Source organism: Salvelinus namaycush, chromosome 1 (genome assembly GCF_016432855.1).
Source record: "Salvelinus namaycush isolate Seneca chromosome 1, SaNama_1.0, whole genome shotgun sequence".
NCBI lineage: Eukaryota > Metazoa > Chordata > Actinopteri > Salmoniformes > Salmonidae > Salvelinus > Salvelinus namaycush.
In genome coordinates, this window is record NC_052307.1 from 77,620,627 (window position 1) to 77,637,487 (window position 16,861).

At 41.2% G+C, this 16,861-nt stretch overlaps 1 protein-coding gene and 1 non-coding gene across 2 annotated transcripts; both read right to left on the reverse strand.

Moving 5' to 3' along the window:
• Window positions 1-5,222: 5,222 nt before the first annotated feature.
• LOC120049347 (40S ribosomal protein S17-like) lies at window positions 5,223-8,470 on the reverse strand (the record flags this gene model as incomplete). The annotated part of the gene is made up of 4 exons (XM_038995604.1): window positions 5,223-5,342; window positions 5,860-5,925; window positions 6,433-6,538; window positions 8,304-8,470. Coding segments are annotated over 4 exons (417 nt in total), but the record flags the coding sequence as incomplete, so codon positions are not given.
• Window positions 6,013-6,140, reverse strand: LOC120057256. Its single transcript, XR_005477891.1, has one exon. It is a non-coding gene; the product is annotated as a small nucleolar RNA SNORA71 (small nucleolar RNA).
• Window positions 8,471-16,861: the final 8,391 nt, after the last annotated feature.

The window sequence follows — 16,861 nt, forward strand, 5'->3', positions numbered from 1 at the left end:
CATAAATCCTGTTTGAGTCTCATTTATAATGGTATCTTCCATCTTTTGGCATAAACCAGAGCAATCAATTTGTAATCAATATTTAATAAAGTAATATGTCTCATTGTGAATGAGAGAGGGGTCTTTATCGGGCTTCGGAATCAATGAAATAAGGCCCTGTTTCATAGTGGAGACCATTTCCCCACTTTTGATGCAATCTTGAAACATATTAAATCGGTTCTTCTAGTAACTCCCAAAACTGTCTAGAATTCAACTGACAGGCCATCAGGGCCAGGTGATTTCCATTTTTTTCATTGAATTCAGAGCCTCTTCAATTGACACCGGTGAATCGCAAACTGAGTGGAAATCATCCTCAATTACAGGGACATAATTCCGAATGTGGCAAATGTAGCTTTCACAACCATCTTCCTGAAATTGAGAGATGTAAAGGTTTTCATAAAAGGAATTGACAAAGGATGTTATTGTAATGGGATCTTTGCATAAAACATTGTTAATTTTGAGTGCAGTTATAGATTTTCTTTTGTCGTTTCTTTTCAAGTGCAAAAAAGTAACTAGTGTTTCTTTCCCCCTCTTCAATCCATTTTGCTCTTGACCTTACAAAGGCACCCTTTGCCAGATCTGTGTAAAGCTGTTCTAATTATAGTTGTAAAGACTTAAATAGACTTCTTCAGATTATCTTTCTTTAGAAAACTGTCACGCTTGCTCATCAACTCTTTTTCTCTAAGGTTCTTTAAGTGCATCAGCTCTTTGGCATGTTTAATGGCTAATGGCTAACTCTTGACTTTATATTTGAAAAATTCCCATCTACTTCCATGAATATCTTTGGCTAACGATTTGATGTTTCCAATGAGAGTAGGATCTTTGAGAAGTGTTTAATTTCCAATATCCTCGAGTACCTTGATTTTTTTTAGTAGCTTGTAAATTCAGGAAAATTAAGTGATCAGAAAGGGGAGCCAACTGATTATCTACATCTATAACAAATTGTAACAAAATGGGGGAAATTAGGAATAAATCCATTCTAGATTTACCTGACAGTTTTGTTGGTCCAGGTATAACCCTTTGCATCTGGATTGAAATAACGCCAGGCATCATCAACAGAGATCCTTGCATAATGTAGTGATGATATTGCTATTTAAGGCTTTGACTCGTTCTAGGAGGAAAACGATCAACATATGCATCAGGTGTTTCATTAAAATACCCTCAAATAATTAGAAAAGCCTTTGAGTATTTGTTGCTTAAATCCTGTACTTTCCTGGTAAATTGGGTAAAACGGGTCTAATTTGGAGCATGTGAGTTGTCGCTATACATTACAAATGATGAAAATAGCATTGTCAAGTTTAACAGTTACTATGACCCATCTCCCATCTTGTGAAGATGTGGATTCTAGAATGTCACCTTTAAACTTGTGAATAAGTGTCAAAACACCAGCAGAATGATTTGATCCATGACTGAAATAGGCCATGTCTCCCCATTGTGATTTCCAAAATTTCAAATCACTTTCACCCGAATGAGTTTCCTGAAGGACAAAATCTGCATTACTGCGTTCACAATATAAAAATAACTTTCCTTTTCGTAAGAACTCTCAAACTCCTAGCATTCAGACTGACGATATTGAGTGAGTTGAAAACGAACTCCTGCATGAAAAAGAACACAAATTAGATAACAGAAGTAGTAACGTGAACAAAACAAACAGTGAACCTTGAGGATTACTCCGACGGAAAACTACGCACAGCTGAGGTAGCGGTGGTTAACAGTATGACAAATCTATTTTTTTTTAGTTGGCAAGTGTTCATCAGTTGTAGTTCGAACGGTACATTAACTCGTGGCAGTACTCACAGTTCCCGTTTGATTAATGTCAACAGTTACCCAGTAATCATTCTTCCTTCGATAAACGCGTGTGGGCCCTTGAACCCAGCCTTCTTTCCCTCTTGTCGTGCCTTCCGTATACGCGGCCACAGTTTCTCCCTGGCAGTCTGATCCTGCGGTATCAAAGCTTCTTTGATGCTGAGCTTCTCGTCCAGAAACGTTACCCGTGGACACTTTCCAGATGTCCCTGTAATGGCGCATAGTTAAGCGCAAAATGATATTGCGACTTCGTTTCCCAAGTCGATCACGTCTCTTAGCTTGTCTTTGATGCACGGAGCCACCTTTCCCAGGATATTAATGACTGCTTCCCTAATATCCTCTCCCTCTTTTACACCTTGGATTTTCAGATTCCACCTGCGAGAGTACCTTTGAAGTTCAGCTACATTCTCACACAGCTCATTATTTTGGGATTGCAGTTACTTCAACTCATTCTCTAGGAACGTTCTTTTCCTTGTTCTCGCTCACAATTTTGTGTTGCTGCCAAATTATCGATCTTCTTTGATGTTGCTTCGGTAGCCCGCTCTATGATGGACACTTTGGAGAGCGTGGCGTCTTGTTTAGTAGACAGGGACTGGATTGCAGAGAAATTCAGACATGGAAATGTAATCTAAACAACACAACGAGATGCAAAATTCAAGTAATGTCAGTGACGTATGCTCTTAATGGGATTTGACGAGTGACGCCATATCCAAGATGGTTTTCCATGACACTTTTTTTTGATGCCCTAGGACCATTCATAGTTGAGCTCGCTCAGTTTAGCTCCATGCTGATTGGTTTAAAAATAAAAATTATTGTCAAGTAAGGCCAGATACTCGCTGGCTTCCCTTGCCTTCAATGTTATAGGTGGCAAAAATGTCAGACTCGTTTGTCTCTACTTATAGGCCAGCTATCTGATCGAGTGGCACTTCTTCAGCCTCTTGTGAATTGAAGGAAAATGATGAAAAAGAGCAAAGATACATTTTATTTTTATTGGTAAATTTTTGGGGAAGCCTGGCATCACTTGGTATCCATGACTACTACACAAGAGCTGTGCTTGGTTTTGGAGCTTTGCATTGAGGCCTAAGTGTTACATTGCTAGTCTCAGACCAGTCTTTTGCCTTATGAGCTGTCTTTCATGTGCCTTTTTGCAAACCAAGCGTGTGGTCATGTGCCTTTTTCTCAGGAGTGACTTGTCTGGTCACTCTCCCATCAAGCCCAGATTGGTCAAGTGCTGTAGACTTGTTCTCCCATCTCAGCCAAGGAACTCTGTAGTGTTGTCATTGGGTTGTTGGTTACCTCACTGACCAAGATCCTCCTTGCCCGGTTGCTCAGTTTGGTCGGACGGCTAGGCAGTCTGAGTAGTTCTATTTTTTTTCAATTTCCCAATTATGGAGAACACTGCTCTTGGAAACTTTCAACAACAGAAATTGTTTTATACCTTTCCCCAGATATGACTATTCACAATTCTCTCAGATCTAGGGACTTGGACTTCACTGTAGTTTCTGCTCTGACATGCGCTGTCAACTGTGGGACCTTATACTGTACAGACAGAGGTGTTACTTTCTAAATCATGTCAAAACAATTGCATTGGCTACAGGTGGAATCCAATCAAGTTGTAGAAACAGCTCAACTATGATCAAAGGAAATTGGATGCTCAATTTGGAGTGTCATAGTAAAGGGGTGTGAATATATTTCTGAAAACGTTTTCACTGTCATTATTAGTTAGTGTGTAGATGGGTGAGGGGAAACTTTTAATTTAATTCAGGCTGTAACAGTGTGGATTAAGTCTGAAGGCCCATCCTCTTCTAGATAATGAGATGGATCCTCTGAGGGTGTTTTCAGTCCTCTTCAGAGGACTGAGATCAGTTCTTTTAAAGTGAACTCTTGAGGGGGATTTTTGGGGGGGAAAATAGCTGTTCTCTGTATTCACACTGCCATTGACATTGAATTAGGACTCAACTCTTTTGCCAGTTCACTTTATATTTTTTTTAGGTCAGTCCTCTTTGCATTCACACTGCTATGTTTAGAAAGGAACATCCACTCGTGGTTTTTACAAAGTGCAGGTCAAGTCATTCCATCAGAACTTGTTATCGGACAGCTGTATATAAACCTACTTATATGTTGCATGCTAATAGATTCCAATCAGAAGATACTATTAACATTGGCAACAATAAATAGAATAACTGCAGATGCTGTAATTTGGGTATACCATTTTCAATCTAGGCTACTGCCCCTTTAAGAGCTAGAATTGATTTTGTAGCCTGTTCTGATTCTCACCAAATATGTTGTCTTCTCACACTACTCAAACCCCACAATCTAATCAGCTTATGAAGCTCTCAGCCAATAGATCAAATATTATAACCATTTTGGACAACAATTCTGCGTGTGAGGGGAAGCAGTGTTGTAGTAGTCTATTCCCACACCACCCACTAATGACAAGCCAACCTGGTGAGCTTTGTGTTCACATTGCCCTAAAAAAGGGAACTGGACTGAGGAATTCAAGCGAACCGAACTCGAGATGGTCTCAGTTCGGTTAACTTTTGAGAGGTCGGAGTTCCTTTGGCGTGTTCACACTGGACAAAAAAATTAAGGGAACAGGCAGAGTTCACAAATTGTCTGAAAGGGACCCAGTGTGAAAACACCCTTAGACAATATTGAGATGGAGGCAGGTAGTGTGATTGTTTTAGCCTGGGATTCAATCCGATCACAGGTAATAGACATTGCAGCTTTTAGGTAATGTAACCACGGTAAACGCTGCATAGTTCAATTGGAAATTGCCTGTAAAAGCTGCAACGTCTATTACCCACAATCGGATTGCATCCTGACCCCTAGGGCTGTATTCAATCAGATCCGCTTTAGCCGACATCCACATAGCGGTTGTTTTGGCGGTGTCGGAAGTGGAACTGCTTTAGAGCTGTCAAATCCACAAGCGGCTCCTGGCATTACACCTAAAGCGGACATTGCTATTGGCCTGTACGGAGTCGAATTAAGAGATTCTTTGAATCCTAATTTTCAATGTGAGTAATTTCTATGTATCCTACACTTTCTCGTTCTGAACTTAACGACAGTGGGGCGAAGCGTGACGATTGCAAGAGCAGCTGCTCAATGATTTGACGGCTCCAACACACTTCTTCCTCCCGACCACTATTTCTATTATGAGTCATTTAACAGACACTTATCCTGAGCATAATGATTTGTTTTCCCTTTTCATACTAGTCCTGTGTGGGAATCAAACCCACAACCCTGGCATGGCAAGCACCATGCTCTACCAACTGAGCCACAAGGGAGGTCTGCTATTGCTGGTTAACATTTGTTCTGATTGAATCCCAGCCTTAGAGTAAGATATTGTGACCTTGCAAAAGAGACCGCTACAGTGCTTCCTTTCCACTTCTCTTTATTGACAGAGATATGAAACGTGTCTAAACTCCCCTGGGTGTTTTGAAGTTCATTCCAACGGTAGGCTGGGTGACCTGCAGGTTCGACAGGTTGCCGAAGTCCTAACAGAGGAAACATTTCAGATTTAGTCAAACAATTCCTCACCTAGCTCTAATGAGCATTACATTCTGAGGTCCATCATAGGAAGGTAACACTGACTGTGCACAGCAAAGACGGGAAAGCTTTCCAGTGCTCTACTTAGTATTGGGAAAGCTACCAATTACTTGGCAGCAGAAGAAGTTGAGCTACAGCAATATTAGACACTATCACAGAAACAGTGCTTAACTAAAGTAGCTCACTACATCAAAACTACAGCGTGAATAATGATCATATCTAATAGATGCATTTCTATTGGCCACAGACGATCTTGTAGTGGTGTTAACTCAGCTACAACAGAAAATTCAGACAAAGTAGTTTTTAGGTCAGTGTGTTTACATTCTGCTCTGTTAAGTTATGCCCAGTGTGAGATAGGAGGCTACATCATTGCTGGATGAAGTCAGAGTACTCAAACCACAAGCACACATCTCGTTTAGACTGTAGATAGGCAGTGAGATCTGAGAGGGAAGGTTTTGAACATACCAACAGCTTCAGCATCTCCTTGGTGTCGGGATCCACCTCAATGATCTCCTGGTCCAGAGCAGACACCTACAGACACAAAGACCATCAGCTTTACAGTGGATCTCATAGGAACCTATCAGGAGCCAGTGTTCTCAAGATAGACCCTAGCACGAGTGTCTGAAAGATACAGGGTTTGAGAGGGATAGACGGCCCAACAAACACAGGGAAAATCTGTCAGTTCCATCTTCCTGCATTATCAATGACCTGGCAACAACCATGCCACAGCCACTTTCGATACAGGTAGGCACCAAATTACAACCTTATAGATATCATCACAATCAGCAAGGACATTTCTCAAGTTATCTGAAGCAAGATGAAGGACCAAACTGCAAGGTAAATCTGAGCCATATATTCAGAGAGTTGGGCCAACTGCTCTTAATTGTAGACATTGTAAGATAGTATTGTTTAAACATCCCTCATGTAATATTATTAAATCAGAGGCTAACGTGGCTACCATAGAATGTTGTAAATGCATCGTAACGCAGGAATCTAAATGCACGGCTCGGAGGTAAACCACCGAGGAACCCCACTGACCTCTGGGACATAGTTGTCCCTCCTCTCCCTCTCCTCCTCCTGCAGCTTGATGGAGATGCCTCTGACGGGGCCCCTCTGGATACGCTTCATCAGATGGGTCACATACCTAGGGAGGGGACACACATGGGAGAATACAGACCATATAAAAGGGGCATTTTACACAGACAATACAGTGAGATTTGGGCTCATATATGACTCTATTTATGCGTGGGAAAAGATTTCCTAAATAAAAATAATCACTCTGGTGATTTATGTCCAACAATGACAGAGATAAGCACTTGAGGGTGTACTGTACACAGATGGGTACTCAGAACAGTATAGAGTAGACGGAGGTCAGTAAACCAGCGCATGGATTTAAGCATATTTTTTATTTTAACTTTATTTAACAATGCAAGTCAGTTAAGAACAAATTCTTATTTACAATGACAGTCTACCAAAAAACAAAAAAGGGATGGGGGTTGGGGGCTAGGATTAAAAATAAAAATATAGGACAAAACACACATCACGACAACACTACATAAAGAGACCTAAGACGACAACACAGCTTAACTCCTGGCCTTGAAAACAATACAACATCTGACTCTAATAAACCCTTAATCATAGTTTGACGAGTGACATAACTAAGACCCGAGTCCGTAAAACAACCTGAACATGTTTCATGATGTTTGATTAGACAGGGAGGCGTTGCAGTGGTTTACTGACATTGTATCAATCAGCTTTGAAAATAATCTGATGTGAAAAAGACCAATTAGTGGCAAAAAGATCAGAATTGGGTTGCCCAAGTGGGCACCAACAGACACTACAATTTGAGCGTCTCTTTCCAATCCCTTTTATTGGTAAGTGGCAAAGATCACTGACTATGGTCAACAACCACTAGGTCTACACCTACAGCACAGGGACAGTTCTCAAGCAGATGAGGAATGAGGAAGGGGCTCATGTTGTCCAGACAACCTCTCACCCCAGAAGCAGGCTGGGTCAATTTGAGAAAACAAACAAAACAATGCCACAAACACTCAGATAATCAGAAAAAGACTTCAATCAGAAAGGCTTTTACCTACTTGTATATTTGCAACAAGAAAAAAGCCAATTTCTGCATGATGGCTCAGGAAGCAAATAACCTACATTGGGATCAGACAATTATTAAATGTGCAACAAGCCCAATATTGAAACACCACTTGTCTACAGTCAGGCCAAATATCTCCAACTTTGACATGGAGACTAGAGGTCAACGGTCATTGAGAATGAACTGAGCACAAGTGTTCAACTATTGAGCCAATACTAGTCCTTTAAATAACAGGACTATACTTTTAACAGCTTAAACCACTGAACAACCGATGTGCACAAACATACAGGAACACAACACATCTATTACAAAGAGTTCTTCAAAGTAGTTCACAACGAGAATATTATGTTTAAGATATCCATGCAGGAACTGAATCCACAACCTTGACATTGCCAGCGTCACGCTCCAGCTCCAACCAACTGAACCAAGAATAGGAGCTTACCCTTTCTTTACATTATTCTATCTGTAAGACAAAGCAAAAAAAGCCCCTGATTTAACAGACAGGAATGTTGGACGTGGAGCTAAGAAGCCTGCCGTGGTTCAGCAACACAAGCTCCTTGAAGCGACAAAATAGTAAGCCTTCATTTGGTCAGACTTGCACCCTTCTAAAAGTACTGAGCGTAGCCGTACTGCACTGGCCTGGTTATGGATACGCCACAGACGCTGGAACCATGCTGGAAACTACAATGTGTTAAGAAAATATCTGAGCAAGCACAGTATGATTTGGGTCAGCACGATCATGTGACAGAGGTATTGGGTGGTCTGAGGCCTGAAAGTGACCCAAGCTTGTATTGGTGCATTCACTCACCCAGAAATCTTGTTGCGCAGCTTCTTGCTGGGGATGATGGCTATCTCCTCACACACCCTCTTGTTGACGTGGAAGTCACTGCCCAGCCGGGTGTAGTACTTCTCAATGATGACCCTGGCGGCCTTTTTTACCGTCTTGGTCCTGACTCGTCCCTGTTGGGAAGACCATCAGCTTGTTAACGGCAGAATCACACCAGTTTCTTTAGACAATACCTCTAAATTGCCAACATTCTCTCACATATCTGTAATTACTACACATCACTGCAATTATTCATGTTCACTTGGAATTGTTTCAACCTCTGACAACTGGTAGTTTAATGCAAACTAGCCGCGCAAAGCACAACTACAGGAACAATATTCAACAGAATATGCATAGCTAGTTAGCTAGATGCATAGTGCCAACTGTTTCTTCTTGACAGCAGATAGCTAGAACTCCTTGAGTGACAAGTAACTGAATTTGACATCAACCAACATTAATTCCTGGCTGGCTAGCAGACCACCACAAGACCATTGACATAAAATAACGTTAGTTAACTACACTGGTCTGGATGGCAAGATAGCTAGCTAAGCAGCTAGTTAGCTAATAACATTTCTAGCTAAACAATCTTAGCTATATCATTCTTACCAGACGCGAGGAACAGATGAACTACGTACTACACGACCCGTAAACACAACTAGCCAGCTAGTTGATATTGTGGTCCGCTCGATAGCAGACCAGTGACAAGATTGAAAGATCTTGTGCTAGCTACCGGCAAGCTAGCTTGCTACATTCACAACATAGCTAGGGAAACGACACAATAAACTGGTAAATAAAATGCAACAAATCACAAATAAATATCTGTGAAAATGTGTCGTATTTGAATTAATATTTGATATGCTTGTAGACGTGTCTGGAACTGATAAAAGGCAAGGATTGAAACAGATTGTGATGTATTCAAATTGGTAAAATACCCACCATGTTGGCTTGGGCTGGCGGAAAAGAACTGGGGAAGTTGTGACCGGAAGTTTATCTACGAAGCAGGAAGAAAATGCTGCAGACATTTGTTTTTGTAGCTTTGCAACACTGCCCGCTACTGGTTGTCTACCTTTGACACACTAAAAACATTTGGTGCATTGAATTTTATACAAAAGGTACTGATCCAGTCCACTTCGTAGTACAATAGGCTCCCGAGTGGCACCTCTAGCATCTCAGTGCTACTACAAGACCCTGTTTCGATTCTGGGCAGTATCACAACCGGCCGTTTAACGCCAGTCCCATAGGGCGGCGCACGATTGGCACAGCGTCGTCCGGGTTAGGGGAGGATTTGGCAGCGGTAGGACGTCATTGTAAAATAATAATTTGTTCTTAACCGACTTGCCTAGTTAAATTACATTAAAACAAATTTGATTGAAAATTCACTGAGTGTAACAATGTATTCTTACTGGTGTGGAAGAAGTAGGCTGGCTATACATTATGTTCAACGTTTTGTCAACACTTAATAATTACGTGAATCACATAAGGTTGTTTCCTCACGTTTAGGCCTACATAGCATGACATTGCAGGAACTTTTGCAAAAATGTATTGTATTAAATTATACAGTTTAGTAGTAATGTATGATCAAGGGTACGGCCCACGAAACCTTGAAAACTGAAGCAGTGCAGCTGCAACCTAGCAGGGAAAAGTCACAGGGAGATCAATTGTGAGTCCTCTCTCCTCGCCTCCTCAAACCCCATTGAAGAAAGTCGGAGGGGATGAACTCTGGCTCTCTCTCATCCAATAGGTTTTAGAGGAGACGAGAGGATGTAAGGAGTACCCAATTGAGATTCTCCCATAGGTTGAACGTGACCTGAGAAGATGTGACCATAAAAATATCATTTTCTATGGGTGACATGCTTTCTCAGCAATTCTAAGATGGCTCATTATAATGTAATGTGACACTGTACGGGAATAAAAACAGACCCATACTCACAAGAAAAGGTTAAGAGATTGTTTTTATTTTTTCCAAAAAAAAGGGTGAAAACTTGTGTTTCCCCTTTAAAGCGTGGAGGGAATAAAAAGTGAATTTTTAAGGATACATGTGACACGTCTCACATGAATCCCTAGGAAAATAGGCCTTTCAGATAAAAAGTCTGGTCATTTATCTTTCTGTACTTAAAAATTAAATTATAATAAAAAGAAAGAAATCAAAAGATGGGTCCTTCATTCATGAAGCCCTTAACTAGGGTAAACCATTCAAATAGATTTGAAGTAACATTCATATTTCAACACAATATTCATAATACAGTTGTAGGATTCATTTCTTAAATCATAGCTTTGAAAATAATTGCCAGAGCAAGAGTAGGGGGATAAACTTGTGGTACTGTACAATTCTACTTTCCACAGTTTGAAAGAAAAAACATCTTTATATTCTTTAACAGAATCCAACTGACAAAAACAAAAAAATATATAATGGTGAACTCTGTAAAACTTAAAAGAATTAAAACATTGCAGTCATGTGTCACACCCAACTTCTCTCCCAGACATATTATACAACCAACCCAAGACAACTCTACAGTACAACGACAGGAAGAAAGTGCCAGAGAACCCCCCTCCCCCCAAAAAAGACTCGCCATCTCTTTCCATTCATTCTCCTCTACGCTGCTATAAGGATTTACATGCCATTTGGACATGCAGGAAATAAAATGGTGATTAACACAAGACACAAGTCAATTGAAAGCAATGAGGTCTGACTGACAGGCAAGGTGTAGTACTGTATAAGCAATGACACCTGAAATTGGAATGTGCTCTGGGTAGGACTTATCAAGCCAATGGGAGGACTTTGTAGAGCTCCATTATGGCCAGAGAGAATAACTTTGTACGGGTGGCTTAGCTTCATACATCCACCTCAGGAAGCCTTGCCATTAAAACAGGCAGACATCTGCTCCAGATAAGCCATGCAAATACACACTATAGCAAATATCCCTCATTCTAGACAGGCCGTGGAAAGGCTTGAGGAAACTAGAATGCACATATCAATTTGTAGTATTCATGTTGATCAGCTGTAAAGCCAAAATTGCAGGAAGGAAATGAATTTCAACAGTGATACAACACCTGCATTAAGAAGACCACTGTTAACAGTAGGATACAGATACATCAAAGTATACAAGTGACGTTCCACTCCAAAATAAAACGGTCCACTGAAATGGAAATGTACGGTTGAGGAGTGAAAGTTAATTAAAACAATTAGTAATTGACAAGTGGTTCAATAATTATGGTATTACTCTCAACCACCTTAAGAACACAATATAGACTTTAAATCGCAAAGTTCTCTTTCAACATTACAGGTGGGTGAAACAAATATAAAAAAAAAGGGCAGTGGGACACGGGGTGGAATTCCATCAGAGTTCTAGTTGACACTTTCCTGGCACAGGTGACGGCGGCGGATAGTAGTCCATAGGATGGCATTAGGAACAGAAGGGACCATTCAAGGCCATTCTCTGGATGTCTGTCTCACTTGGTTCAACAATACCTTACACTTTCAAAGTGAACTGGTATGTCACAGTGTAACTGTAATGGCTAGTCCACTGTGGGTCAATTAAAAGTAGTGCTTCTCAAAACATCCTCAGGAGACAGCCAGAGGATGCACATTATTGTTCCAGCCCTGCACTAACACACAATGACTCCAATATTCAAGGAGTTAGTGATTGGCTGAATGAGGTGTTAGCGCTGGGCTACAACACCCCACCCCGAGAACAGACTGAGCAACACTGGATTGAACTCCTGACAGAAAAGCCTTCATACACCCAGCAGGTGGAGCCATTCTGCTGACATGTTTGACATGAACCCCCGACCCTGTTGTGCAGCAGCGACTGATGTCCCTGAAAGACAGAATGCCAATCCAACCCTAGGCTAAACCACAAACCCAGAGACATCCAACAGAGGCAAGCTGGACAGCAATGCCAAATCCCTCCCTCAAAACACCCATTCAAGAGGCACTATGAGGAATACCCGTCATTCAAAAACACCTTTTCCTCACCAGTCGTACTGACCTCTAAAATGTAAAAGACAACAGAAGAAGTCCAATAGATGTATCATATTCGAGTACTCTCAACACAATAACTTAGACCCCAGAGGAACTAGTTCAAGTCACAATGGTGGGAAAAAAGAAAACATAAAAATATACAATATCATTATGCACATACAAGCATGCCTGCTCATAGAGGTCTGTTGAGCCGGTTGGCGTCCCCTCAGGCATTGTGCCTCCATATGGGACGACCAACCTGGGTCATGTTCAGCAGGGAGAAAAAAAGTTTCCAAAACGGAGGAGGTACTACCTGACCTTGTACAATAACACAGTTTATTGATTACAGTTGCAAAACGTTTGGCAACAGTGTGCCCTACTGAACACAACCATGGTCACCAGGACATCAGTATCCAACACCCCACCAGGAGGCGACATCCCATCATACATTAATGTCTAGGGTGTGCATGTCTGTGTGGGTTTACATAGTCATGGCACAGGGGTTAAACGAGGGGGGGGGGGGGGTTAAAGCCAGAATTGTTTAAGTGTATTGTTAGAACAGAACTAGCACACAAGGCCGCTACAATTAAGTATATTGAGCACATCCATCAATACAGTACGGGGAAAGCAAGGTCTTAGGTCAATAACAGTGGGTCAACAAATGTAGTGCAGTCAAAAGTCTAGCTTTTTGTCCCTCTGTCCGTTTCTCATACTTCATGGCTATTTGAAAGAGAAAAATACATTTGCTCACATTTGAAATTCACATTAGCTATATATTTAACAAAAAATCTACATAATTACATAAAACCCAAAAGTCACTCCTATGGAATTAATGCTGTGAAGAGGATAGGCATGGTGACATTGTCGACGTCCAGTTTGTTGGTTCAAGGCAATCCTCCATGACACTTGCAAGGAAAAACAAAGAGATATTGAAAAAAACACCATATAGACAGATTTTCACCAGGTACTTCTTCTTAATATCCTTTTGAGGCAATCCCATGTTTTCCATTTGGGACTTGGCATTTGGGATCAATCATCATTAATGGTCTCACAGATGATGCTTTGCAGCACAGGGCATATACACTGGAAACAGAGGGGCAGAAAATGTGAAAGAGCATTCCCTCAACGACACAGAACATGAGATCATTGTAAGAGACCAGGGGCTTACACAGTGTGTTGCACCGTTATGAACATTGCAGATAGAGACTGAACGCACAAAGCTGACATGGCACTAAAATTTACATGACGGTTCACTGACAAACATCCAAATTAACCTTAAGTGTTGCCCCTAGTCGACATTATTTCTGAACCACCTATTCTACAGATACTGTACCACCAGTGGGGAACTGAACTCCACATTGGGTGGTATGTTATGTCATTACATTAAGCAGGGACCATAGATATCCTCTCAGTATGGAGAGCCTGGCCTCCTGTATCACCCTCTCCTGGCTCTGTGGGGTGCTGGTTTGGTTAAGGCATTGGACAGTAGCAGTAAAGACGACACTCAAGCCACCACCTCCCTCTCTTCTCTCCTTAGCGTGCAGTGTGAAGGAAAGCCCACTCGGTTGCTACCATGTGGACATTGTTACGCTGAAGTCCAAAGCGTTTATAGAAGTGTATCAGTTCCAACTGATATTGGTCCATTATTTACATGTAGTCAGTCAGTAGCCAACAAGCTTTCCTCTCCCAGGACTTGTCCCATCTACTAAATTCTCGCATAGACATTTAACTTCCCGCCCATACATTCAGTGTGTGTTTATGAAAGAGCAGGAGGCTGACAGACAGTTGTGTGTTTCATTGTCAGCATCAATCAGCTTAAACTAATTGCAAAAGCCAAGATCCAATCCCGGCAACAAACGGGGCCGCAATATTCCAAGCATCGTGGAGGAAAAACGGACTCAATTCAAAAAAGGAATTCCCATCGACAACACAGCCACACTTGTTTGTGTTGTGTGTAGTGTGTGTGCGCGCACATTCGCTTCACACTCTTCCCGTGGTCTTCTTCGTGGATCGAATGGACTCTCATTGATTTTCTCGATTAAGAACCCTATCGAGCAAGACTTTGAGCGATCTAGGAGTGCTGATGATCATTGTGTCGCGGGGTGTGTTTCTTTCGTTTTTCTTTTGAAGAAGCAACAGCACTTTAGATGGGGAGAAGAGGGAACTGGTTCAAATGCAAGCAACACCGGATACATGATGGGTAGATGTCCATTAGGCACCAAACGGAAAAAACAGACTAAAGCAGTGATGGGTCTAACCTAAACTTGTACAAAACTTTGTTTAAAAACGTGCCCGAATGAACACCACCATGGTACAACTGTTAAAAGTGAGAAGTAATTTCATTATAAATTAGAGGACAAGAGGAAGAAATGTGTCACACCACTAGCTGTGTTACACAGGCAGCCCAATTCTGATCTTTTGCCCAATATTGGCAAAAATTTGATTCGATTGGTCAAAACGACCAATAGTGGCAAAATATCAGAATTGGGCTAACCTGTGTAAAGGCATCCAATGACCATCAGTGTACAAGATTATATGGCCTCAAGGGTTAGCAACAATAGCAGGTCCAGCCTGTATGTGCCGTCTTCTGACCATAGCCTTGCCATGCCTGTATGTGCTGTCTGCTTCTACTAGCTAGCAATGCCTATTTGTCTCGACAGCTTGCCATGCCGGTATGTGCTGTCTTCTGGACTAGCCTTGCCATGCCTGTATGTGCGTCTTCCAGACTGCCTTGCCATGCGTATGTGCTGCTTCTGACTAGCCTTGCTGAATGGAACACTGCAAATGGCATCGCTGACAGAGGGAACGACCTGAAGCCAGGTTACAAGAACATAGATGAGTAAATGGATGCCATGACGATGTTAATTTTAGATCCGTTCCTTCTAACCAAACATCAGAACATTCTAGGAGTAGAATCAACATGAAGAGACTGGCCTCAGGGGCATTAGAATAAATAAGAACTCGGTGATGTAGAAGAAAAACACATTATGCCAAGATCCCTGACCAGAGTGGGAGTCAAAAACAGTTCTAGAAGAAACCTACAGAGGGCACATCTGAGGTAAAAGGACAAGCTGTGTTTAGTACAGTGGTGTGATTAACAACAGTGGTGGAGACACAGAGCAAGGGACAGAGTGAGCTAATGAGATGATTATTACAGCATGGCAGCGATGGGCCATAGGTCAGCCACGCTCTACCACCAACACAGTGACTGGCTACAAGAAAAAAACAAGGATGTCTTTTTAAAAGCACAGGTTGAGATGTAACCCTAAGGAAGTCATTTGCTATTCTCAGGATGCCCGTGTCAGTAGGTTTTAGTAGAATTAAAAGGTGCCCTGTCGTAGGTTTAGAGATTAATGTCCTGCTAGCTATAGGTTATAAATAAGGTGTCCTGCTGCTAGTAGGTTTTAGTAAATTAAGGTGGCCCTGCTAGCTAGGTAGGTTAGTAATAGTAAACAAGTTGCCATGTATTCTAGCTAGAGGGCACCTTTTGTAAATATTTACTAAAATACCTAGCTAGCAGACGTTTAAATATTTACTAAAACCTACTAGCTAGAAGGTTATAAATATTAACATGCTCTAACTATATTAAACATAACCTACTAGCTAGAGGCACCTTTAAATATTTACTAAAATCCTACTAGCTAGCAGGTTTAAATATTACTAAAACCTACTAGCTAGAGGCACCTTTAAATATTTACTACCTCTAACTAGCAGTTATAAATATTACTAAACCTACTAGCTAGAGACCTTAAATATTTTAACCTACTAGTAGCAGGTATAAATATTTAACCCTCTAATAGAGGCTTTAAATATTTACTAAAACCTACTAGCTAGCAGGGCACCTTAAATATTTACTAAAACCTACTAGCTAGCAGGGCACCTTAAATATTTACTAAAACCTACTAGTTAGCAGGGCACCTTAAATATTTACTAAAACCTACTAGCTAGCAGGACACCTTAAATATTTACTAAAACCTACTAGCTAGCAGGGCACATTAAATATTTACTAAAACCTACTAGCTAGCAGGGCACCTTAAATATTTACTAAAACCTACTAGTTAGCAGGGCAACTTGTTTAATATTTACTAAAACCTACTAGCTAGCAGGGCACCTTAAATATTTACTAAAACCTACTAGCTAGCAGGACACCTTAAATATTTACTAAAACCTACTAGCTAGCAGGGCAACTTGTTTAATATTTACTAAAACCTACTAGCTAGCAGGGCACCTTAAATATTTACTAAAACCTACTAGCTAGCAGGACACCTTTTAATATCTACTAAAACCTACTGACAGGGCACCTTTTAATATCTACTAAAACCTACTGACAGGGCACCTGAGAATAGCAAATGACTTCCTTAGGGTTCATCTCAACGCTGTGCCTTTTAAAAAGACATCCTTGTTTTTTCTTTGTAGCCAGTCACTGTGTTGTTTGTAGAGCAGTGGCTGACCTATGGCCACTCGCTGCATGCTGTAATAATCATCTCATTAGGCTCACTCTGTCCTGTGCTCTGTGTCTCCACCACTGTTGTTAATCACACCACTGTACTAAACACACTTGTCCTTTTACCTCAGATGC